The 24,960-nt window shown below is 37.5% G+C and overlaps 1 protein-coding gene across 4 annotated transcripts in view; it reads right to left on the bottom strand.

The window, feature by feature from the left end:
• canx (calnexin) overlaps nucleotides 1–20,016 on the bottom strand; it is a 91,435-nt gene extending 71,419 nt beyond the window's left edge. Inside the window, exons 1-2 of one of the 4 annotated variants that reach the window (XM_057348847.1) lie at nucleotides 19,898–19,924; nucleotides 15,446–15,503 (exon numbers count right to left, since the gene is read on the bottom strand). Coding sequence is in view for 2 of the 4 variants with exons in the window: in XM_057348845.1 (XP_057204828.1) it covers nucleotides 19,806–19,823 (18 nt within the window). In the remaining 2 variants the exon portion in view is untranslated. The other 3 variants (XM_057348846.1, XM_057348845.1, XM_057348844.1) reach the window with 3 other exon arrangements.
• Nucleotides 20,017–24,960: the final 4,944 nt, after the last annotated feature.

Below are 24,960 nucleotides of genomic sequence, written 5' to 3'. Positions count from 1 at the left end.
AGAAGTGTTACTTATTGACCGAAAACTGCTATAGTAACAACCAAGAATACTGTTTAACTATTGACGGATGTTCCATAAAACCCTTGTCGTCAGCAAGAATCTTGGCGTTCTATTCGATAGTAATCTGTCATTTGAGAGCCACGTCGCCAACACCTGTAAAATTGCGTTTTTCCATCTTAAGAATATATCTAAACTACGTCATATGCTGTCAATGTCAGATGCAGAGAAGTTAATTTATGCATTCATGACATCAAGACTAGATTACTGTAATGCACTGTTAGGTGGTTGCCCTGCGCTTATTACAAAAACTCCAATTGGTCCAAAACGCGGCAGCTCGAGTTCTTACACGTACAAAAAAGTATGAACATATTAGCCCGGTTCTGTCAACCTTGCACTGGTTACCTATAAAGCATCGCTTAACTTTAAAATCTTGCTTATTACCTATAAAGCCCTACATGGTTTAGCTCCTCAATACTTGAATGAACTCCTTTTGTATTACAGTCCTTCACGTGCATTACGCTCTCAGCGTCCTGTCAGTTGGTAATACCTAGAATTTCAAAATCAAGTGCAGGTGGTAGATCCTTTCCTATCTAGCGCCTAAACTTTGGAATAGTCTTCCCTGCACTGTCCGGGAAGCAGACACACTCTGTCAGTTTAAATCTAGACTAAAGACGCATCTTTTTAATCTTGCATACACTACCTTCCATAATATAAATCCTTCGAGGGTTTAGGCATTTTTTTGACAGACATTGCGATTGCGATTTGATTTGCGATTTTAACTTTTCTAATTCAAGCTTCAGCTCAATATTGTTGTGTGGAGCACAGTATGGGTATAATTACCCTGCTGAAAGAAAACAACAACAAAAAAACATTACAGAAATTCTAATTGTTTCCATTAAAACCATTACAAAATTCATTTTTGTAGTGTGTCTTGGGCATTATTCAAATAGTGCTTACTGTTGTTCAATTGGTTCCCAGCTTCGAGATTACATCACACCAATAGAATCCAAATACCAGTGTACACTATTATAGTTTCCATTAAAACAAATACAACTCCCATTGTAAACCTTAAATCCATAACATTTTCTATTGTGTTAGTGAATTATTAAAGTAGTTCATAGGTTACATATGCTGATTTATTATTTTTTAAGTATGTGGGATTTTTTAAAACAAGTAGAAAATGTGCTGAATGTTTAATTTCATCCAAGTGAAATTAGCAAAACAGTTAGATAGAATTTACATTTGTCCCTGCTGAAAAAAACAATGAATTTTTGAATTAGAATGAGATTTTTGAATTAAATTCCTCTTTGTAGTGTGTTTTGGGTTTTATTTCAATAGGATTTACCAACCCATCAATAGAATCCATCACATACAAGTAGACAACAAGTATCCATAGTACAATTCCCATTATAACCATTAAATCCATTACATTTTCTGTTGTATTTTGGGCAGGATTCTATTGTTTTTATACAGGAATACTTCAACTATAGTTACTTCAGTAAAAACATCATTCATTTTTAGGGATGTAACGATTCACTCAGCTCACGATGCGATGCGAATCACGATTCTGATCTCACGATGCGATTTACTCACGATTTACTCACGATTTATTTTTAAAAAATGAGTTGAAACAAATTAGAAATGAACAACTTCCCTTGCATTATTTCTTAAATGCTTTACGTTTCTTTGCATAATAAAATAATGTTTTATTTCAAATAACAAAAGTAAACTGCGATTTTATAACAAATTAATAATAGAAAAAGTCTCTTTAATATAAACAAACTAATACTGTCTGTGCTTTTCTTGGATTTTTTTGCATTTAAGAAATATCAGCATCCACGTTTAGGTTTGCAGTGAAAATAGCGGCCCCTGCTGTTCAAAGAATGTATTGCGATTCAGTTCAAGCCTCAACCGAATTGAATCGTCACTCATTATAACCGATTTTCAACCGGCTCACGGTGAATCGTTACATCCCTATTCATTTTCCAAATCTCTTTAAATGATACAGCAGCAGATCAGAAGTTAACACACACGCGTGTAGCTCAAGGTGTATGTGATGCTTATTTACCGTTTAGACATTGTGTCGATCATTTTCATGACAATGTTTCTACGATCTTTGACTGATCGTAACCCACAGGTGATTACACCACACTTTAACATGTGCCTTTTTCGTCTTTTATTGTTCTATTAGCCTTTTTAGAGAGCTATCAATGGTGTAGCAGTGCCTACGTTTACATTAGTTTAGCGGGAAGATCCCAGAGTTGCCAGATTTGCATTAAAAAATCTGCCAAATGGCCATTCAAAGCTTGCCGGAAAACTGCGAGCTTAGAAAAACTGAAATACTTGGCAACAGTAAAAGGTCCTGGCAGATCGCAAGCCAGATAAATTGCACACACAGGAAACCCCGCTGCATAGAAACCATTTTCTACTTTTGGACCTTTTTATAAATGTAGTGGAGTAAAAAGTATGATATTTGTCTTTCAAATGTAGTGAAGTTACAGTACAAGTACTCAGAAAAAACAATACTCAAGTAAAGTACAGATACTCAAAAAGTGTACTTAAGTACAGTACTCAGGTAAATTTACTTCGTTACTGTCCACCTGGCGTCTCTCCGTGCATGCGTCTCTCCGTGCAGCACAAGATGCGCAGTTTTAAAGTCAAACTTGTCTCTCCGTGCAGCGCGAGGTGCGCAGTTTTAAAGTCGCGCGCGTCTCTCCGTGCAGCGCGAGGTGCGCAGTTTTAAAGTCGCGCGCGTCTCTCCGTGCAACACAAGATGCGCAGTTTTAAAGTCAAACTTGTCTCTCCGTGCGCGCGTCTCTCCGTGCAGCCTGAGGTGCGCAGTTTTAAAGTCGCACGCATCTCTCCATGCAGCGCGAGGTGCGCAGTTTTAACGTGTCTCTCCATGCATGCGTCTCTCTGTGCAGCAGAAGTTGCGCAGTTTTAAAGTCAAACTTGTCTCTCCGTGCAGCGCGAGGTGCGCAGTTTTAAAGTCAAACGTGTTTTGTATGCATCTTTTAAAGCCGCGCAGTTTTAATGTTTAAAGGGGAGTTTTAAATTACTAAATTAAAGATTATATTTGTAAAACCCAATTTGTGGCGTTTGCACTTTGCAAAGTACATAATAGGTGAAATACCCTGATTTGGGGGTTTATTTATATCAGAGGTGGGAAGTAAGGAAGTACACTTTTTGCACTATACTTACGTATTATTTTTTCTGGATACTTTACTGTACTTCACTACATTTGAATGACAAATATCTCACTTTAAATGATACACAAATATATTTCTTTGACCAACCGCCCCATCCCTCCCACGTTTGGGAGAGACTATTGTTGGCTGCTTATAATATGACACACCTGAATCAACTCAGCCTTGGTGTGTTAATTAGGGAGACATCCCAAATGAGTTCTGTTGTGTATACTTTTCCCATCTCTGGTTTAGTCATTATAAGCAAAAGATCTAATTAAACATTTTATCAGATTAATCGATTAATTGAAAAAATAATCGCCCAACTAATCGATTATCAAAATAATCATTAGTTGCAGCCCTAAAAGGAATATACAAAATAAAAGAACACTGCTCATAAATACATATAGGCCTAGGGGGCTAATGAGGATAATTAGGCTACAGGGTTTCTGCAGGTTTCACGAAGTCAAATTTAAGACTTTTTAAGACCTTTTTTAGACCATTATGAATGAAATTTAAGACCTGTATCACAACATAAAACTGCACACCCTACATTCCCAGATCAATTTCTCGTGATGACAGCGGAACTTGCTGTATTTTAATACAACTGAATGCCCAATAAAGCCGTTGTTGTTCATATTCATTTATATATTTAATGTTTATGTTGTCAGACATAAAGTAATATATATACTTTTTTTATTTAAAACAAATGTTTATGTTCATATGTCTAGTCCAGGGGTCGGCAACCTTTGCAACCAAAAGAGCCATTTTGGCCCTTCTCCCACCAAATAAAATTTGTCTGGAGCCGCAAAATATATGTAACCTTTAAATTACTGTAACACAGGTTATGCATGTAAGGTAGTAGTTACCCAGTTGGACCACTATGTGGCAATAGTGCGATTTTTATTGTACTTGGATGATAAGCAATTTATAACATTTTGTCCCTGGCAAGAAGTGGAAGTGTTGCAATAGGAGAGTAGCGTCGCGATGTTGCACGCGCTACTTTAGTTAGACTTCAGATTTTTTCTGTGAACTTTTGTTTTGGCGGCGTTTGATGAACAGCCACAAGAGACCGTCTACTCTCCGCATACTGACATCATGCATAAACATTATGAGAAGCGCGCTAGCCAGACAGGATTTAAACTATGCCGGCTAAAGACCTAAAAGTTTGGTTTAAAGACGAAAAACGTACCAAGCAGAATGTTTTCTCACCATTCCATTTCTAACACACGCATACAGTGTTCGGCGCTGTCTCACATCTGTCAGAGCAGAAATAAAGCCGCTGCTCTCTGTATGTTTTTTCTGTCATCCCCGGTCGCGCTCATACAGTATGTAGGCTACATTGCATGGACTTATTTCAAATATTCGAATGAAATGCTTTTTCAGATATTTCTTGAAGAAATCAGGACAGTAGTGGTCAAAAGTGGACAAAATAGACGGATTACAGCAGCAGGTGTAAACGGGTATGTGCCTCTTTCGTCCACTTGTGATCCATCGACCAAAACGCATCTTATTACCAGGCATTAACAGGGCCTTATAAAGACTGCAGAGAGTCACAGCAGGGTGGCAGAAGAGCCACATGCGGCTCGAGAGCCACAGGTTGCCGACCCCTGACCTAGTCAGTAACAATGACATGTGCTTGTAAATGATGTTTTGTACTCACTCACAAGTAAGCTGCGGTTTGGTCATGAATGTGCTGCTTCTGCCGCTCACTGAACAGAGAAGACGCCAAGGGAGACATTTTTCCACTCACTGAAAGTTAAGGTTTATCCAAAAAGACGCTATTCGCTTTTCTGAAGGAAAAAACTCTGTAAACACAGCACCACTGCACGCCGTTGTGTGTATGCGTGCACGCGACGTGGTGTGGTCTGTGACAGATGCAAATGCACCGCGAGTCTCGTCTGACCATGCGCGCATTTTCCAAAACGGACCAGGCATCGTAAGAAAGCCAATGAATGGGAAACACACGCCCCTTCGCGATCATGTTCAGGGCAGGGGTAGAAGCCTACGATCACGCTCTAATGAAGGGAAATGACAAAAAGGGGAGTGACTAATTGTCCATATTGTAATCCGTCAAAATGACTGACGGTCTTCAGATTTCTCCATCACTGGTAAAAAAAATCTGTAAATGACAGAGAATTTTCGGCCGTAGGAAAATTAAGACCCGTTTAAAATTATTTAAGACATAGAACACAATACTTCAGTGAATTTAAGACTTTTTAAGGCCTAAAATTTAGATTTTGGAATTTAAGACTTTTTTAGACTTTTTAAGACCCCGCGGACACCCTGGGCTAAATGATAATACAGAATTATATCTAAACTAAACATATAGTGCTAAATAGTGTTGTCAAAAGTACCGGTACTTCGGGTCCAAGTCGGTACCTAAAAATAAAAAAGTTGTCGGTACCTAATCTTCACAAGACCCGGTAGTACCGACGTACCGGGTCAACCGGGTACTGATGCTCTGTCTGACAGGTTGTCAGTCGGAAACTTTTCATAGACGCAATAAGACGTGATGAGCGGATAAGCACGGCTCCGATCCACAAGAGATGCGCACAGAAATACTTCAGATTAAAGTCATATCACGAAGAAAACGAACAGAGTTTTGTGGTGAAACGAGGAAGCATCCGGATTTAAGTTAACAAGTTCAAGCGGTAAGTTTCAAATTCTGTTCGCGTTTGCATTATGAATGTTGTAGCATATGTTAAGTTAAAGGTTACGTTAAAACAAACGTCCATGTTTGCGTGTTAATTTGTTAGCGCCAATGCTAATCCAGTCAAGTGTCCTTATTAACCATTTAATGCTTTTATAACTGTAATGGAGTAAAATAAATGGGAGGACAGGATGGGGTTAACAGTACCTATTTTATTTAGGCCTATCATACTAACTGCATGACTAGCAATGTGTATGTCTTGGATGGATAACTCTATTAGGTTTAAAAAGCCACATTTAAACTAAAGAAAAATCTATCTGTTGCATTTATTATTTTAATATACAGTTACCTTAATGAAAGTAATCTTGTGTAAATGCAGTATAAAAACTGAGGTTTGATGTAATATTGCATATGCATGTTTGTTCAGTCAGTTGACTTACTGAAGTTTATTCTATTTGTCTTATACAGCAGCAGACTGAGGAGGATGTTCATCAGCATGAAAGACCCCAGTGAGCACACAACCGTTTCAGTAACAATTAACTTATACTTCATGTATACAAAATGGCATTGCTTTCTATACATTTATATTAACAATGAGCTTTATTAATAAAATTGTTTCAATTAGCATGTACTGGTGTTTTGCTTTGGTACCGAAATTGGTACAGAGAACCGTGGAATTTTACTGGTATTGGTACCGACTACTGAAATTTTGGTACCGTGACAACACTAGTGCTAAACATATAAAGCTCTTAAAGGAGTTGCTCACTGCAAAATTTGCCCCCATTGACTTTCCATAGTAGGAATAAAAATTACTATGGAAAGTCAATGGGGGCAAATTTTGAAGTGAACTACCCCTTTAATACAACTGATACTGTGAGCTACTCAATGTATTCAGTTGGTTGCTTCAGAGGCATAAGTTATACGACAATAAAACAATGCACAACTGACATAAAGGAAATGTACTTTTAATACTTGAGTACTTTTAAAAGCACGTACTTCTGTACTTTTACTCAAGTAAGAATCTGTCTTTTCAACTTTTACTTGTAGTGGAGTAATATTTGACCAGTAGTACCTGTACTTTCACTCAAGTAAGGAAGTTGTGTACTTCGTCCACCTATGATTTTATATTTGTTACTTTTCACTGTCATCACTAACTTATCTGATACCTCAATAAACCTGTCCTTGTTATTTACCTGAAAATCCAAACCAAACTTGATAGTTGACTCAACGCCGTAAGCATAGCATTAGCTTGCTAGCTTGCTTTCTGTTTATACTGTGGAACATCAGCTTGCCTTCTAGTTTGTCTTGTGTGCTAACTAGGGGTATAACTGTTCAAATTACTCACAGTTCAGTTTGTGCCACGGTTTTAGGGTCACGATTTCGGTTCGGTTTGTGCTATGTTCAGGGAAAAAGGACTACTGACAAATAAAAATAAGAACAAATAATCAAGCTACAAGTAAACAAGTTGTTTACTTGTTGTTTACAAGTGTAAAGCAAGTTGTACAAGTTGTTTTTCGTCGGTTTCGTCCGTTCACTTAAGACATAACCTACTATGTTTGTTAAAATACTCGACAAGAGGGGCATGTTGACCTACTTCGTGTGTGAATTTGTCTGTTTAAGCGCTTCAAAGACAACTCAATATTTGCGCCATGACTTTCCTTATGCGCGCTTCGGATCTTCTCACAGCGTGCAAGCGAGTTTTCTTGTGCATCATCTTGCACTTAAATGTTTAAATTGGCAAGGCTTGAATGAGTGTAGTTTAAACAGCAACATGTGCTGTTCAGGTCTCACCTGCACTCGCACGCTCACAACACCCGGGTGATGAAAGCATAAATGACTGTACAGCATACGTCAATCCTATTGAAATTTGTCTACGTTATTTGATTTGTTGTAGGTATTAAATGTGTATCCATCGACAAACATACATAAGCTGAACTTTGTCTGTTTTACGCATTATAATTTTTAACGAACCACATTATAAATGCGTCGTCAGATTTAAGATGAGCCGCGGTCCAAGCGCGGCATTGATATATGTTGCAAATCAATATTACAAACGCGCATTTGGCATTTCTTCATGCAAGAGAGCTTGCAATGCACATGGCTTAGGCTTTTCCTCGCGCCAGAGAGAGTTTATAATGTGCGGGCTTTGAGTTTTCAGCGCATGAGAGAGCTTGTGGTAGGGCTGTCACGATTATGAAATTTGATGGACGGTTAATTGTCTAATAAATCATTGCGATTATGGTGATTAATTGTCTGTTTTAGGGCTTTGGCGATTATGACGATTAATTGTCTGTTTTGAGCTTTGGCGATTATGACGATTAATTGTCTGTTTTTGAGTTTTGACATTTAATTCTCATGCATTTTTGATTCAGCGATTGAAACGACCATATTGTTCTGAATACAAGACTATGTTTTTTTCTTGGAAATACATCGGAAAAAATTGGGTCATCATATATTTAAGGTTTAGGCTTTTACCTGTCAATAATACAACCACCAAATACTTGTAAATTAAGTAAATTTATCAGGTGTGAATTGAAGCCACCATAAAAATACTATCAGTCATAGAAAAGCTTCTAGTCTGTTTTTTTCTCACTTGCAAGACTACAATACAATTTTACTTGTGTGTTAGTGAAATTTTGGTAGACTGGTTTTCACACTGAGATTTGCTTAAATAATATCAAATTGTACTGCAGGTAATTTGTATATGTTTTAGTTTTTTTTAAGTGATTGTGTTGTGGTGGTACCTTTTACAAGTATTAAGTAACAATATATACACTAAAATATGCAATATGCAGATACACTACAGCTCCCCCTAGTGTCTTCTATAGAGATGTGCAATAATCGCGATGATCTGAAACCATCGCGATGATGTCAAACAATCGCGATGAGACGATTATTTAATAATCGTGACAGCCCTAGCTTGTGGTGCACGCGGCTCGGGCTTTTCCTCGCGCCAGAGAGTTTATAATGTGCGGTAGGGCTGCATATTTCTGGATAATATGAGAATCACGATTCTTTTGTTTCAAATAGAGATTGCGATTCTTTTACAATTACGATTCGATTTTACGATACGGGTCTTAAAGAAAGACACAACTGATAAACATAACAACACAGTATTCTCACCTATAAACAGTTTAAAATAACCTGAAAACATGAAATGCTTGGCAACTTGATGAAAAGCTCTTATAGCGATGCTTCTCTATTAGCGTAAATACAGTGATAAGCCACACACTCTCTTGACGTGTTTTACCGTAATGACAGATATAAGCGTGTACTCTGATTTGACCTCGCTACAAACTGCAATCGTGAGTTTTGTTTCAAACCTGTCCAGTTAAGATGTGAAGCATAATCAGAACAATGTGACATAATCCTGAAAGAAAATCATAAGAGCAGTTTTGTTGTCAGGCTGTATTTACTTTATATGTTGGTCTGTTATTTGGTGCTAGATTAATTTGGGCAGAGTGAGAGCTTGTAAACACATCTCATGCGTGGGAGTTGGCAACTCTTTGCTTTAATTCCAGTACTTCTGTGATCATTTGACACACAGAAATAATGATAGTGTGTGGCTGAAAAGACTGTTTGTGACATTGTTTCATACCTAATGATGATAATGCTTTCTCTGCTTCTGCGGCAGTAACGTTCCCAGCACAGATTGGAGCATTATGATTTTAGTCAGAGGTGTAAGTTAATAGACACGAGAATTTTTATTAATGAGATCATTAGGGCTGGGCAAAAAAATAGAAAAATCGATTAATCGTTTTTTATACAGATCTATTCAAAATTGTTTTTTCTTTCATATTTATGCAAGCACTGAACATTCATTTACGTTAATGTTATTGCTACTAATATCCACTAGATGTCACTTTTCTTTTTACAATGGGTGGATGTTACAACAGGGAGTATCCTTCATTCATTGCTTAATTAACATGGGATCCGGGTGTGTCGTCGAATTTAACATCACCTTCATATAAAAGGCAGCGGTTTACATGATTGCAGCCTCTATTTACAGCTATTTTTGTGAAATTTTGTTTGTTATACTGCATCTTAAATTTAAAATAACTGTTCCGTTTCAATATACCCCAGTGTTTTAAAGTTTAATATACAGGTTTGTGGCTCTTCATTTCATTTTTTAATTCACCATTGTAATGTGATATTTACTGACCTTTTTTAGAAATATCTATAGGATTTGTATTAAATCTATACCTAGATAGCAAGCAACCATTAAATCAATGTTAAAAAAAATTTTTGTCAATGTTAATTGCGTTGAATCAATATCACTTTTGCACCTGCAATTTATGTTGAAAATGTTTTGAAATTTCAACAAATCACAATTATATTAACTCTTGTATTTTAATGTTAAGTTTTCTTTAACTGGTAATGTTTAAAAGTAAACTTTTCAAAACACCTCTTTCTCTATCTATGTATAAGTGTTCTTATTAAAGCACTACTGTAAACATTGAAACATTGCTTGCTATCTGGGTAATCATTGACTTGAATCGAGAGTAGACTCTAATCGAGAGCTTGTGAATCGTAATCGAATCGGGAAACATCAGAATCGATAGCCAGCCCTAGAGATCGTGTGGGTGTTTGAATCGAGATCGTCAATCTTTTAACGATTAATCGTGCAGCTCTAATGTGCGGGCTTTGAGTTTTCAGCGCATGAGAGAGCTTGTGATGCCCGCGGCTCTGGCTTTTCCTCGCAGGAATTGCTATGCGCGTGAGGGTTTAAAACCAGCGCACGAGTTGTTCCCGTTTGGCAATCAAGTAATAACAGTGCACGCGGGCATCAATGACGCATTTGGATGAATGATATTGACTTATAGCAATAGTTTATTTTCTCTCGTTTAAAAGGTTGCGGTGGTAAGAAATAATGTTGCCAACTGCACTGAACTTACACTCTGATAGAATGCTAACTGCAGTCACACATGAGCATTTTCTAGACACGTAAGCTTTTTGTCCAAAAATCCAGCTTGTCATAGTTAAATGCGTAATTGCCCCGCCCCTCGATACCATCGTGTATCGGCGATCTACAGGCTGGCGATAGAACGATCTGACTATAGAGAATATCGGCCAACACTAGAATGATGTGCACAGATAACACTCTACACGAGTGATGGTCGAGGATTTGTCTGCGTCTGCACTGTATGAAGATATAAACTAGGGATGCTCCGATCGATCGGCCACAGATCGGAATTAGCCGATAATCACATTTAATAACTCCATCGGTACTCACTAACTTGGCCGATCTCACAAACCGATCGTAATTTGATGACGTCATCACACGAGGACGCTGTCTCCAAACAGGGCGAGTTCATTCTGTGTTGCGCAGGCCGATTGGAACATGATGTGCAGGCACTGCGGAAGCAGTCATAAGCAGTCATGCTTTCATAACAAAACGCATCTGCAGAACTTTGGGTAATGTCATATGCTGATCAATCTGTGCAGCGCCGAAAGAAATCGAACACCCCAGTCTCTAACTCTCCCTCTCTCGCACATAATTAACAAAAGCAACAGACACAATGACAAAAGGTCGGAAGACCAAATCCATGTTGCACGTGGCACATTCTGAGAATATTTTTACCTGAATTGAGTGCGAGTTGTATTTAAAAAAACGGGTTACCTTTTCTTCTCTGACACGCACATGACGCAGGTGACATAAACCACACTTTTAATAAACGAAAATCAATCCTATCCAATGATAAAGTGGTTTCCGTGTTAACTTCTTTCTTTTGCGATGTGTCATAAACACACAGACACAACGTGTAGTTAACGTCTGCTAATGTTCGATTCATGACATGATGACTAATTTGAACGGATTCGCTTAAATGAACGGTTAAAAGAACGGATATGTCAAACAATAAACTCAGAAGACTCCCTATCCGAATCCATCAAATCTGTCACTCAAAACACCTCCGAACGTTAGTGTGCTTAGACCATTTAGCAACAGTGGCTGACAAGATTTAGTCTAAATAATTCACAGTATTTACAGTTTATTTATATGACAATGTGTAGTAAATTACCTATAAAATCATTAGACAGAAGAGAGTGGCTGTTAGTAATTTAATTTAAGTATGTGGTCAAAATAAGAACTGCAATATTTAAAAAGGGATGGTTTTAAAAGGGGAAGTTCACTTTTAATTGCCCTTATATGATTTTATTAAAATATTTATTAGGGCTGTCAACGTTAACGCGTTAACGCATGCGATTAATTTTTTTCAAATTAACGCGTGAGAAAATATTTATCGCAATTAACGGAGCATCCGTTTGTTTTGACATCCTTTGTCTAGCGTTACATTATGTAATCACGCTCTTATTCGTGTACAGGCTTTTAAACCACTTAAGCGCGATTTGAAACAGTTGCTTATGCGTTCAATGGAGATAGACCGCTTCTAAACTGTGGGACGCGGCAAAACGCAATGCGAGGTCTAGGGATGTAACGATTCACCGTCAGCCGGTTGAAAATCGGTTATAATGAGCGACGATTCAAATCGGTTGAGGCTTGAACTGAATCGCAATACATTTTTTGAACAGCAGGGGCCGCTATTTTCACTGCAAACCTAAACGTGGATGCTGATATTTCTTAAATGCAAAAAAATCCAAGAAAAGCACAGACAGTATTAGTCTGTTTATATTAAAGAGACTTTTTCTATTATTAATTTGTTATAAAATTGCAGTTTAGTTTTGTTATTTGAAATAAAACATTATTTTATCATACAAAGAAACGTGAAGCATTTAAGAAATAATGCAAGGGACGTTGTTCATTTCTAATTTGTTTCAACTCATTTTTTCAAAATAAATCGTGAGTAAATCGCATCGTGAGATCAGAATCGTGAATCGCATCGCATCGTGAGCTGAGTGAATCGTTACATCCCTAGCGAGGTCCAGTCTGGTGTAAACAGTCACGGGCTGAAGGCTGCGTCGGTGAATCTCTGTCAGACAGCGCATCCGTGTTAAGTTCTCTTTCGTGCTTGAATGGATAAAACCACACAAGATTATGTCAGAAAGCCCATTTTGTCTAGCATTTTCTTAAGCACAGACTTCAAAGTGTAAAATAAAATCTTAAATGAATGCAAAATGTTATGAAAATGGGAGTGCGGTGACGGTCAGATCTGCGAACTGAGACAGCTCTTAAAGGGGCCACGTTCTTAAACGTGCTGCTCTGACTCCTGTCACTAATGTTAATCAAAGAACAAAATAAAAGAAGAAATCAATGTGATTTTGTAGCTTTAATGAGAATTCTTCTGAATTTAATTTATAATTTAGCATTAATAAAGACTGTAAAGTGTCCTTCAATTCCTGTATGTTTCCTACATGAGCTCTCAATTATACTGTTGAATGGCTATAATTCATGTTAAAATAATCAATTTAATAGAGACATCAGTTACAGTACTAATATCAAAATGCTAGCTTTCATAAAATGATGCTGTTAAAGAAATATGTTGTTTCTACATCAATTTGAAGATTAAATGTGAAATTATTAAAATGTAAAAGTATATTTTAAAATATAATAGTTATGTGCGATTAATCGTGATTAATCACAGAAAAAATGTGTGATTAATCCGATTAATTTTTTTAATCGATTGACAGCACTAATATTTATCAAATTACATCTTATTTTACAAACAGTGACTAGAAAGCTTATATCAGTTATATAAAGCTTAAAGCATCGAAATCGGGATCGGTAACGGCCGATCATGATGACAGAAAATCGGTACTCGTATCGGCTGCAAAAATCATGATCAGAGCATCCCTAATATAAACACATGAACTTTATCTCCAGAGTTGCTCTGAGAGTTTATGTTACGTGTATTTTACTGTTTGAGTGAAGCTGTCGTCAACACAAACTCAAGCGTCGTCCCGTTAACGAACACTCAGACGAATAAATACTGTGGTATTTTCTAAAGGAAATTGTAGTACCCTTGTAGTAAATTGATAACCTGTAGTAAACATTGTAGTATACATTTATTCATTTGAAAGACGCTTTTATCCAAAGCGACTTACAAGTAGGAGAGCATGTAAACATTTTGTCAACACGCTAAACAGTAGGGTTAGTTTACAAGGCCATGCTACTAGGAGGATTAAAGCTGGAGTAAGCAAGGGAGATAATGAACAACAAGGGGATGTAGACCTGGAACAGTGAGTTAAGGTAAAGGGGCAAATTTGCTGTTTGATTGGTCCAGTTTTGGTTTGCGATCTCTAACCCAGAATAATACCTGATCCAGCTTTGTGATATAGGCCACCGGCTGTTCTGCATGTCTGAGTGAATGAACAGCACAGTTTAACGTGCTACACGTGTGATTCTCATGGATTTGTCCGCGTCTGTGCTGTATGAACACATGAACTTCATCTCCAGAGTTGCTCTGAGAGTTTATTTCAGAACATTTTACTGAGTGACGCTAACACACACTAATTAATAAGCGTCTTCCGATGACCTGCCAAAAGTCCGGTTAACTACAGTAGTTTTATGTGGACAAATATATTACTATTTAATAGTAAAAAAAAGAGCTTTGAAAATTTTAAACTAATTTAGGTAAGCTAAATGCATCATGCATAAGCTGAAGTTAGTTGTTTACCGTTGAAATTATTATTTCGATTTTTATTTATGTTTCTTATTTATATATTTGTATTATATTGCATTTTGCATGTAATATGGCAATGGAATGTACTAAATTAGTTTAGTTTACACAGATATTAATGTATGCAATTTCAGCAATAAATATGTTAATTTTTCTAAAATGGAAACAAATTAGTGGTTCATTTTAAGAGACCTGTCTTGTTTTCTCTTGTATATTTTGTGTTGCTCTTTAATAAAGAAAAAGTTCTTGTTATCCAAATATTCGATTAATCGATGGAATAATTGGTAGAATACTCGATTACTAAAATAATCGACAGCTGCAGCCCTAGTGTGAATACACCCTAAATGATAAAAAACTTTCTCAGACTTAACGATTAAGTCATTTTTGAGTTCACATTTTTTTGTACGTCATATAAATGAAAAATGCGCTGCTGTAATATCATGTGCCTTTTATATTGCAGTTGCAAAAATACCAGCTCATTTTTACTTGAAGACTCCACCACATTCCGTTATAATTTGTATTGAGGCTCTGTAAAATTGCATTGAAGATGCCACGTTGAACATTTTTTTATTTTTATTATATAAAGACAAGGATTTGCTCAGTTTCGATTGACAGCATGATGCAGTTGTTTCCCTCAGCACCGGTGGGCCACTGCTCATGAGCAGACCGGGGGGAACCGGAACACGAGGGGGTGTGTGGTGTGCTGCTCTTGGAGAAAGTGTCCAGCTCTGACCTCACACATAGACAGTACACCAGGGGTCTTCAACTACTTTTCTTTGAGGGCCAGATTAGGACGCGGGCCAGTTTTTTTACCATATTCTCATTTCTTCTGTTATTTATTGCGTTTTGTTCCTTTTATACTGTTTTTATTGCTGTTACTTATAGGCCATGATTAAAACATGCACACAAATATTGCATCCAGTATTTGTGCCTTTTCATGATATTAAATTAAAAGGGATATTGTCTTTTTAATTGTATTTTATATTCCTTAATGCGTTACTTTACCCAAAAATTGCTACTAATTTACTCACCCACAGTCCTCCAGTACATCAAGATGTGGGTGGCATAAGAAGATATTTCTGAAGATATCTGGTTGAATTAATTAAAGTTAAATCAATAAAAGTAAAAAACGCAAATACATTCAACACAAAAGTAATCCCTGCCCCTTGTGACGTTAAATTAGTGTCTTATAAAGCCAGTCAATTGGTCTGTGCAAGAAACTGAATGCTATTATCACATCTTCGGGTGAATTCCGATCGCATTCATGTGGGCAGAGCCTTTGTATAGTGCGAGTTCTGGGGGGAAATGAACAGCTGTTTTTCGTAAATATAGCCGTTATACATAATGAATGCAGTAATAAAAACAACACCATTTTCCCCTTATCTGAGACAACCATTCACGTGGTGTACCCTTCCTACAGTTAGCCTACTTTCAAGGGCACAAAACACGTTTTAGAACACAACCTATCGCGTGCGCAAACCGATTGCCTGTGGCTGTGCAATGCATTGCTGATTATAACGTTGTAAATAACATTAAGTTTCTTGAACTGACCGATCAAATCGCTTTATAAGACGTAACACATTATGAGCTGCGGGAATTACTTTCGTTTTAAATGTAGCAGCGTTTTGGACTTTTAAAGATGTGGCGTCTCAGGAGGACGTGCATTTAAAGCACACCATTCTTAAAGTCTCTCCACTTATTTGAAATGTTAAGGCGGGCCAGGAAAAGATGATTGGCGGGCCGCATTTGGCCCGCGGGCCGCCAGTTGACTAGCCCTGCAGTACACAGTAGCATCTACTGTATGGTGTGTGTTTGTGGTTTCATTAAAAAAAAACATTATTTTAGGAAGTCATAATGCCAGTTTAAAACACAACAGACATCAGTTACATGCTTTAATGGTAAAACTGTTACTTTTCGAGTGAATCCATAAGCATTTTGGCCATAAGCACTGTAACTTATGTCACTTTAACTGCGCGTAAGCAGCACAGCAAAAATAGACTCGGCGCCAAAATGACCGCAGCACTGCTGCTTCCACATGTAGTGTGAATGTTCTAACCTCTTCTAAAAATAAGTTTCCTTTTCTATGATTTCTGTTAGAGAAAAAGCAGGCGCTGATAACGCGCTGGTTACATGCAGTGAACTGGTCTATCCTCTTCTCAATTGCTCAACTAACATACCTTTGAACATGACATACAAGGAACTAGCCAATCAGAGAGCTTGTTACATCTCCCTCGCCTTAGCTAATTTGCATTGTTTTACCAATGCAAGGACCCAAAGTGTCAGGGAAATGCTAAATAGAGAGGCTAAAAGGAAAAGCTAAATGACTAAGCTAATCGAATAGCAAATCGGAAAAGGAAAGGCAGTGGGGAAATGGAAATGCAAATGGTAAAAGAAATAATCTTTTAAATGACTGATTAAAACGCAAATTCCTATTCAATTATTTATTCCTCGTTTTAAATCGCATTTTCAAATACATTTTGAAATTCCAGTATTTATAAAGGAATTTTAAAATGATGTACTTATTGCGTGTTTTATGTTGTTTTTTTTAATTCCTTTTTAATTTGAAGTATTTATTGATGGATTAATATTTCATTTAGTCATTATTTTATAATCGCGCTTTTTACTGCCCATTAAAACAATAAATAATGAATGACTTTATCATTTCGCCTATTTATATTTGGATAAATAAATGAAGTTGTAAACAAATGTATTAATGCCTATTTTTATTGTAGAATTAGTTATTAAACAATGAAATGCTTTATTACTCTACACGCGACTCTTCCGGTCCTCCATAGTACTGACTCAGCACTGCCATTTAACGTTCAACACAATTTAGCGGCCGCAAAGGAGTGAAGTCTGTAAGAGGAGGCGGGGCTCTGTTGTCACTGCATTCATGTGCAGTGTGTGTCAACTCACTGTCGGAAAAGAGAGAGAGAGAGCGAAAACGCGCAGCTGGTATCGATCATAGATATGGTATCGATACTGTGGGACAGAGTCGGCGCCAGGGTGCACAAAGTGAGGGGGCTGCTATGTTTAGTGGGGGGGGGCAGGGTTTAGGGGTTTAGAAGGGGATAGTGTCCCGAAATTTCATTCTACCCGTCAGATTATCCTACCAGGCATGCGGACATCAATGTTACGTCATTTTCTTGCGCTATAAAATCATACTTGTTTATTTTATACTGCTACGGGAATCTGATTGTGTATTTTCGTTGTTAAATCATTCTAGGCCTACATATTTATTTAGTACTGGTAGTACAATTATAGGGTATTGCGCTGTAAATTAATCATGTTTCTTTTATGCTGGTAGGATAATCTGACAGGGTATTTACGATGTAAATTTATTTAATGTGTTCATTTTAAACTGGTAGGACTGTCTTACAGGGTATTTTGCATTGTAAAATCATCCTACCTGTTTATTTTGTCGATGTGGTTTAGATTATATCCTAAATTTTGCCCTGCGGTAGGAAAATCTGACATGTTGGACAATTCGAGGTTGAGACACGGCACATAGACTGAGGTCTCGCTCTGTTCTGTTTCAGTGTGCGGCTCTTCATGTCTGCACAGGTCAGCCGCGCACTGCCTAATTCATTGAGAGCCAGACATTTTTAACTATAACACAATAAAAGATCTAGTTAAATCCTGCCTATGGGTGCACAATACCTGTGAGTTGTAGATAACAAAGCTTTTCATCCAGTGTGCGCTGCCGTTTTGAAGTTTAACAACTCTAAATGTCCATTTCGAGGACAGCATTGCATATTTCGCATAGCTTTTTCAAAGCTAATAAATTGAACTGAACAAAAAGAAATGAAAGACACTGAAACTGAAAGGCTATTTTTTATATCAACTTGGAGGAGAGCAAATGTTGTATGACGTTTTAACAAAAAGAACTGGAAATACACCGATCATAGCCTACATAAATTCAGCGGAAGTTAATAAATGAAGATTATTAATTTAGACGCATATATAGAAAAAAATATATAGAAAAATGTCAAAAGCAGGCTTTAAAGAAAAAGTGACAGAAAATGTATACAGGGGACTGTTCCCCAGTAGAGCTTTAAGTCTAACAAAACGATTGCATCAATATAACAACACTAAAGAGCTAGCTCTTGCTTTCTGATAGACAGCCTGTATCTCCACTTGTCACCGTCTGCATAATAGTAATGCCCGTTTCTTTTTAAGCAATGCATACAGAAACGTTACCGCTGGACGCAAGCAGCCCTTTAGCTTGTGTTTTTAACAACGCATGGAAGTACAGCACAAGACAATGTCTTTAAATTCTGTTAACAAATAAATACATTATTTTTTACCCTCTGCTCTCGTTGTTTCTTTAATAAATATAAACCAAATTCATTCTCCAAAGGTTTTTTTTTTTAAATGATATTGCCTTTTTTATTTTAAAAAAGTGAGGGGGCACAGTGACTGAAGTGGCCGGGCCATGCCCCCTAGTGCCCCCTCGTGGCGCCGACTCTGCTGTGGGACATGCGTATTGGAATAGTTTCAGATTTTTCATTATCGAAATATCGATATTTTTGACAACACTAATTCGCATCTATCGAATTTGTTAAGCACTGCTTCAGGACAGGCAATACAGAAAGAAATATTTAGATATCTCAAGAACACCTGGATTGTATAACAAAATTTAAGATACACTTGCACATTTTTTGTAACGTTTTGATCTATCCCATTAACGCTTCACACTCCAGTCCAGTTGGTGGCGGTAATACACCATAAATTGGCTTTTCAACCGCCAATAAACGATACAAGAAGAAGTCGTCACACATGACCATAAACATGGCGGATGCAGTATGTCCGAAATGTTTTCATGCTACTCCCACTCATACTATATAGAACGTACTGTTTTAACGGTTGAAAGGTAGGTACTTATTCAAATTCAGTAGGTACTATCACAGTATGCAATTTTGGTCGCAGCGCCAAAATTATCTGCAGTCCAGGCGCGGGCGTCCGATGAAACGTCTAACGTTACAATCAGATGCAGTTTCTTGCTCAGAACACGACATGAATTTCACACCCAAAATGGCGTAATCTGACGCAGTGAATATCGTAACAGACAAAAAAATCGTGTATATCTGGCAATTAAACTTCAAACAGCGGTCCAAGTTCAGAAATATAAAAAAGTGCGTATACCCACCTCCAACGTCAGATAAGAAAATATTATCTGACAACTAACGTTACTCCAATAAAACATTTAACACATATCACAAGATAAAAAAAACAAAGGTTTATGTCATTAATTACTTTTAGCTTTAAGTTGGTATCTTATATTTAATTGGTATGACACTTGTATCTGATAGCTTAGCCTAGTCAGTTAGCCCCAACATATTTTAATTTCCACCCTAATAAATTCCTGATAAACCAAATAATACAGCTTACTTGGAAAATACTTTCCATTACATTCTTAATACTCCCAAAGAAATAACACACGTTCAGCAAAGCTGATAATTCTGCTCATTTAGTGCACTCACCCCCGACCACTGAAGAAACACTCCGCCTGCAGTCAGATCTAGCGCATCACGTGTGGCTATGGAGGAAGAATCCGGACCACAAAGCTCTGCCTCACACGCGATTGGCCACTGTTTGTAACGTGGACACGACCCATAGACGAAGCGCGATGATGATTGTTCAGATCTTACGTCTGTTATGAACCGTAGTCCCCGCCTCCGACCTGCACCTCGTGGACACCGTTGATTGGCCTTCGAGTGTGCGGAAATAGATTCTTGTTGGAAGTAGTGAAGGTTGACGTCAGATACCTACGAATGGTTATTTTACGTAGGTTTATTTTTAAATATGTTTCTTTCTATTAATTTTGTAGCTGTCTATATTTTCTGGGCAACATTTCCACCATCGTTGGCTAGAAAATAAATCATTTTTTAAACACAGGTTGACCTTTTGTACCATGGCATGTTTTCCAACTGCATTCATAGCTAAACGTAAACAGTTAAACAATTATGGAACAAATCAATACATAAAATATACAGCACAAGTTAACATACAAAAGTATCAAACCATTGTTTGAGTGATACTTATAATTAATATGTTACAAATGTATACAAATAACTTGACTTTTTACTACTTGTTATGGTATAACATGAAAAATATTGTGGCTTGAAAACACTTAAGAACTACTTAGCCTGCATGTACTGTATATGTTAGCGTGAACCCTAGCGTGGCCTTACAGATAAACATAAATTAATAACGCTGGCATAGGCTATACAAACCAGTGTGGTTTGTTTGTGTTCATTTGTTTACCAAATAGTTAACATTTAAGTTTGGAAGAGCAATTTATTAAAAATAAGAATTGTGTCCATGGGTACAAGGGAATCCACATATCTAGGCCAATAGTTTCCTCCTAAATACTAGTTATATACAGATATAGGTGTAGTTACACTATATTCATATGTATTATAATAAAATATTTTGAGATATCCTTCAAATAGGTAGAAGGCTTTCACAATCATTCTATCAATTCTGTTTTTTTTTTGTCTTTTTTACTAAGCATTGTTTGCAAAGTGTAGAATGAGGTTTTCACAGTCATCAGCTGCAGTGCCCTCTCAAAACCACAAGAGGACTTTCCACATCACCCAGACTTTCAGTGCACTACAATTCCCATAAGCCTTTGGACTCATTAGTCAGTATTGCATTCACCTGTGTCTTGTTATATGTTGCACCTCTGCCTATTTAAGGCTCTCACACTAAATCCTTGATGTTTCGAGTGTGACGTCATCATGCAACCTTGTTTTTTTGGCAAGTTTAACAATCGTGGGTGTGGGTGTGGGTGTGGGTGGATTTGAAACACCAAGGATTTAGTCAAAACCAACAAGCCACGCTATGGATCTGACTCAAACACCAAGGATTTAGTGAGAGCTGCCTATTTAAACACAGTCATATTAGTCACTAATTTTTAAGTCTTGTTTGTTGTCAACTGCATTTCTGAGCTGTTTGCCCTTGTTGGATTAACGTGTTTTGACCCTGGATTGTTCTTTGTTTTCTGTAAATCTCTGCTCCCTGCCCTGACCATTGCCTGCCATCTCGCCTGTGTATGCCATCTGCCTGTCCTGATTTTTGCCTGTATATGGATTATGGTTATTAAAGCTGCATGTAGATCCTCAACCCCTCAAATAAAGTGTATTTATTTAATGTAAATACAAACATCAGCTTGGCAAATGCATAAATTAAAAAAAATATGGCTTTATTTTAAAGATTTCAAAATGATCTAATTATGATTATATTCAGCTTTTGCTATTTTCATATATATATATATATATATACAGGTGCTGGTCATATAATTAGAATATCATCAAAAAGTTGATTTATTTCACTAATTCCATTCAAAAAGTGAAACTTGTATATTATATTCATTCATTACACACAGACTGATATATTTCAAATGTTTATTTCTTTTAATTTGATGATTATAACTGACAACTAATGAAAATCCCAAATTCAGTATCTCAGAAAATTAGAATATTACTTAAGACCAATACAAAGAAAGGATTTTTAGAAATCTTGGCCAACTGAAAAGTATGAACATGAAAAGTATGAGCATGTACAGCACTCAATACTTAGTTGGGGCTCCTTTTGCCTGAATTACTGCAGCAATGCGGCGTGGCATGGAGTGGATCAGTCTGTGGCACTGCTCAGGTGTTATGAGAGCCCAGGTTGCTCTGATAGTGGCCTTCAGCTCTTCTGCATTGTTGGGTCTGGCATATCGCATCTTCCTCTTCACAATACCCCATAGATTTTCTATGGGGTTAAGGTCAGGCGAGTTTGCTGGCCAATTAAGAACAGGGATACCATGGTCCTTAAACCAGTTACTGGTAGCTTTGGCACTGTGTGCAGGTGCCAAGTCCTGTTGGAAAATGAAATCTGCATCTCCATAAAGTTGGTCAGCAGCAGGATATTATAATCGATTTTCAACCGATTCACTGTGAACCGTTACATCCCTACACATAAACACAAATCGCGAATCAGCATTTTCCTCATGTAAACTTGTACAAGGTAAGCAAATATAACATACACATGATATTATTCACGTCACTCACGGACATTATACACATTCACATTACATCTGAGACTTACCGAATTATATTTTACAGAGAATCCGTAACACGCGTCACGTGTAATATGCAAACACAGATCATCCCATATCCTAACCATAAAATACACGGGTTACATACACAGGATGAAACGAAAATGTTCTAGTACATCAGATTAAATGTTTAGGCCTTAATTTACTCACATATATAATGTATTTAACCTTGAATGACATTAATTGTCTACACTCGTCTCTCATGCGCAAGCCCTTTTTCTCTGTATCGCACTCTGAATGCGTCATTTATAGCGGCTGCGTTCTTAAAGGGGAAGTACACCTTTTTGGAAGTTTGAATTCTAATACCACCTGGCTACATAAAAATAGACATAAAAGGAAACAATATAATATCTTTAGCATTCAATGAAATAGCTATAACTTTAAAAAATCTAATTTTAAAACAAAAATTAAAAAGCCTGTTTTGAAAACAACACTCAACACAATTAGAAAAATTAGAGGGAACACATGTATTATCACTGCAATTACAACTGCATTCATTTTACAACAATTATAACATTTAAAATATAGACATTTGAAACGTTGGAAAAATATTTTTTAAATATGAAACAGCAAGTCAATAGTCCTATCTCTTTGAAAGGAGGAAGGCAGATATTTCTAAAATCGCTGGCAAAAATCACAATTAAATAGCATATTTTCGATCAATAATTAAACCCGATATAGACTGTACTAAAACTTTGGTCTGCTTAACTTAAATTGCGTTTAAAAATCACCTTTTTCGAGGTCGCTTCAGCTACTGTGCATGCGCATAGGCTGGAAAGCGCTTCACATAAGCTCCGCACCAGAGAATCGTCATTCTTCCCCTGGGTTCCATTCCGAAGGGCTCATCCCTATGCCCTAAACCCTTCAAAGGGATTATCCTCCGGAGTGAGAGCTTTGAAGGGATGAAGGGTGTATGGGACCAAACAACTGTTTCTTGAAGGAGGCGCCATTGCCACGGGAAGAATCATGGGGGCGTAAAGTGTCCATCAGTTGTACCCTTCGAAATCTGTAATTCCGAAGGGCCCTTTGAAGTTGCCAGTTATGAGCACTTCGGTTTGGAACGACCCTTCAATATGGCGGCCATAATTGTTTTCACTCCAAAGTGCCCTTCAGAGGGCGATATATCCCATTTGGAATGCACCATTTATCAAGTGACAATTAGAAGGCGGGAAGGCAGGGCTTTCTTCACTAGAGCAGCCATATTGAGCGTTGCATTCCTCTCCATTCTTTGTAATGGCAGTGGCGCATCTTGTTAATATATATTATATATTATTATATATTATATAGTATCTCTGGCTAAAAGGGTATGCATGTGACCAGGGCCGGCCCAAGCCTTTATGGGTGTCACAGTCCCACTCCGTTTCCATGCCTGTTTCCCCCTAGGACTACTATACCCAAGTTCCTCCACGCTCCTGCACCTGTCACACGTTTGTAATAACCGCACCTGCCATCTATCTTGCTCATTACTACTGCATTTATACTCACCCTGTTTTCATGTTCGTTGGCGAGTCTAAAATGTAATGTTCAATTCAATTTATTTATATAGTGCTTTTCACAATGTCCATTGTTCCAATGCAGCTTTACAGGAGAAAATAAGAAAAACTGAAAAACACAGGTAAAACAGAGCACAGTGCATTTATAGACCAAGCAAGATCATTCTAATAAATAATATCTAATAAACATATGCAGTCTCCCGGTGAGCAAGCCAACACTGCCCTGCTGTGGCGAGGAACCCAAACTCCAATGATGTATAAATGGAGAAAAAAAAAACGCGGGAGAAACCAGGCTCAGCCGGGAGGGCCAGATCTCCTTTGACGTGTCATATAGCTGCACTCAGTGACCTCGACTAAAAGCCACCGAGCAAATGTCCACGAAGACCATGGAGAGCCCACCAGCCACGACCCAGGAAGCCCCACCCACCGAAACCGTGCAGGTCCAACCCGGTCTCATTCCGCGATCGACACCAGACAACAGAGGAACAACCAGGGGAAAATAGTAATGGCAAAATGTAACTTTATTCCTCTGTTGTCCGACATCGACCACAAAACAAGACCAAACCAGACCCACACAGCCCCAACAAATGAAACCCCCCAAACCACAACTAACAAGATGTGATTTTTAAATGACAGGTTGCTGTCTAATATAATCTATATAACGCCTAGGTCTTTAACTGTATTTGTTGGAGTAACAGTGCAGCCTTCAATTTGCAGGTTATAATCCGAGATATTCTGTTTACGTGTTTTTGGTGCGATAAGTAATATTTCTATTTTGTTAAAGTTTAAAAGAAGGAAATTAGTAGTCATCCAATGTTTTATATCTCTGATGCACTCTGCCAATTTGGATAGCTGGAAGGAATCATATGGTCTTGATGAGATATATTGCTGAGTATCATCTGCATAACAGTGAAAGCTAATTCCATGTTTTCTAATAATGTTGCCA

This window comes from Triplophysa rosa, linkage group LG13 (assembly GCF_024868665.1).
Source record: "Triplophysa rosa linkage group LG13, Trosa_1v2, whole genome shotgun sequence".
In the NCBI taxonomy this organism is placed as follows: domain Eukaryota; kingdom Metazoa; phylum Chordata; class Actinopteri; order Cypriniformes; family Nemacheilidae; genus Triplophysa; species Triplophysa rosa.
Note: the sequence above shows the minus strand (reverse complement) of the source record. Positions and strands in the feature narration are given on the sequence as shown.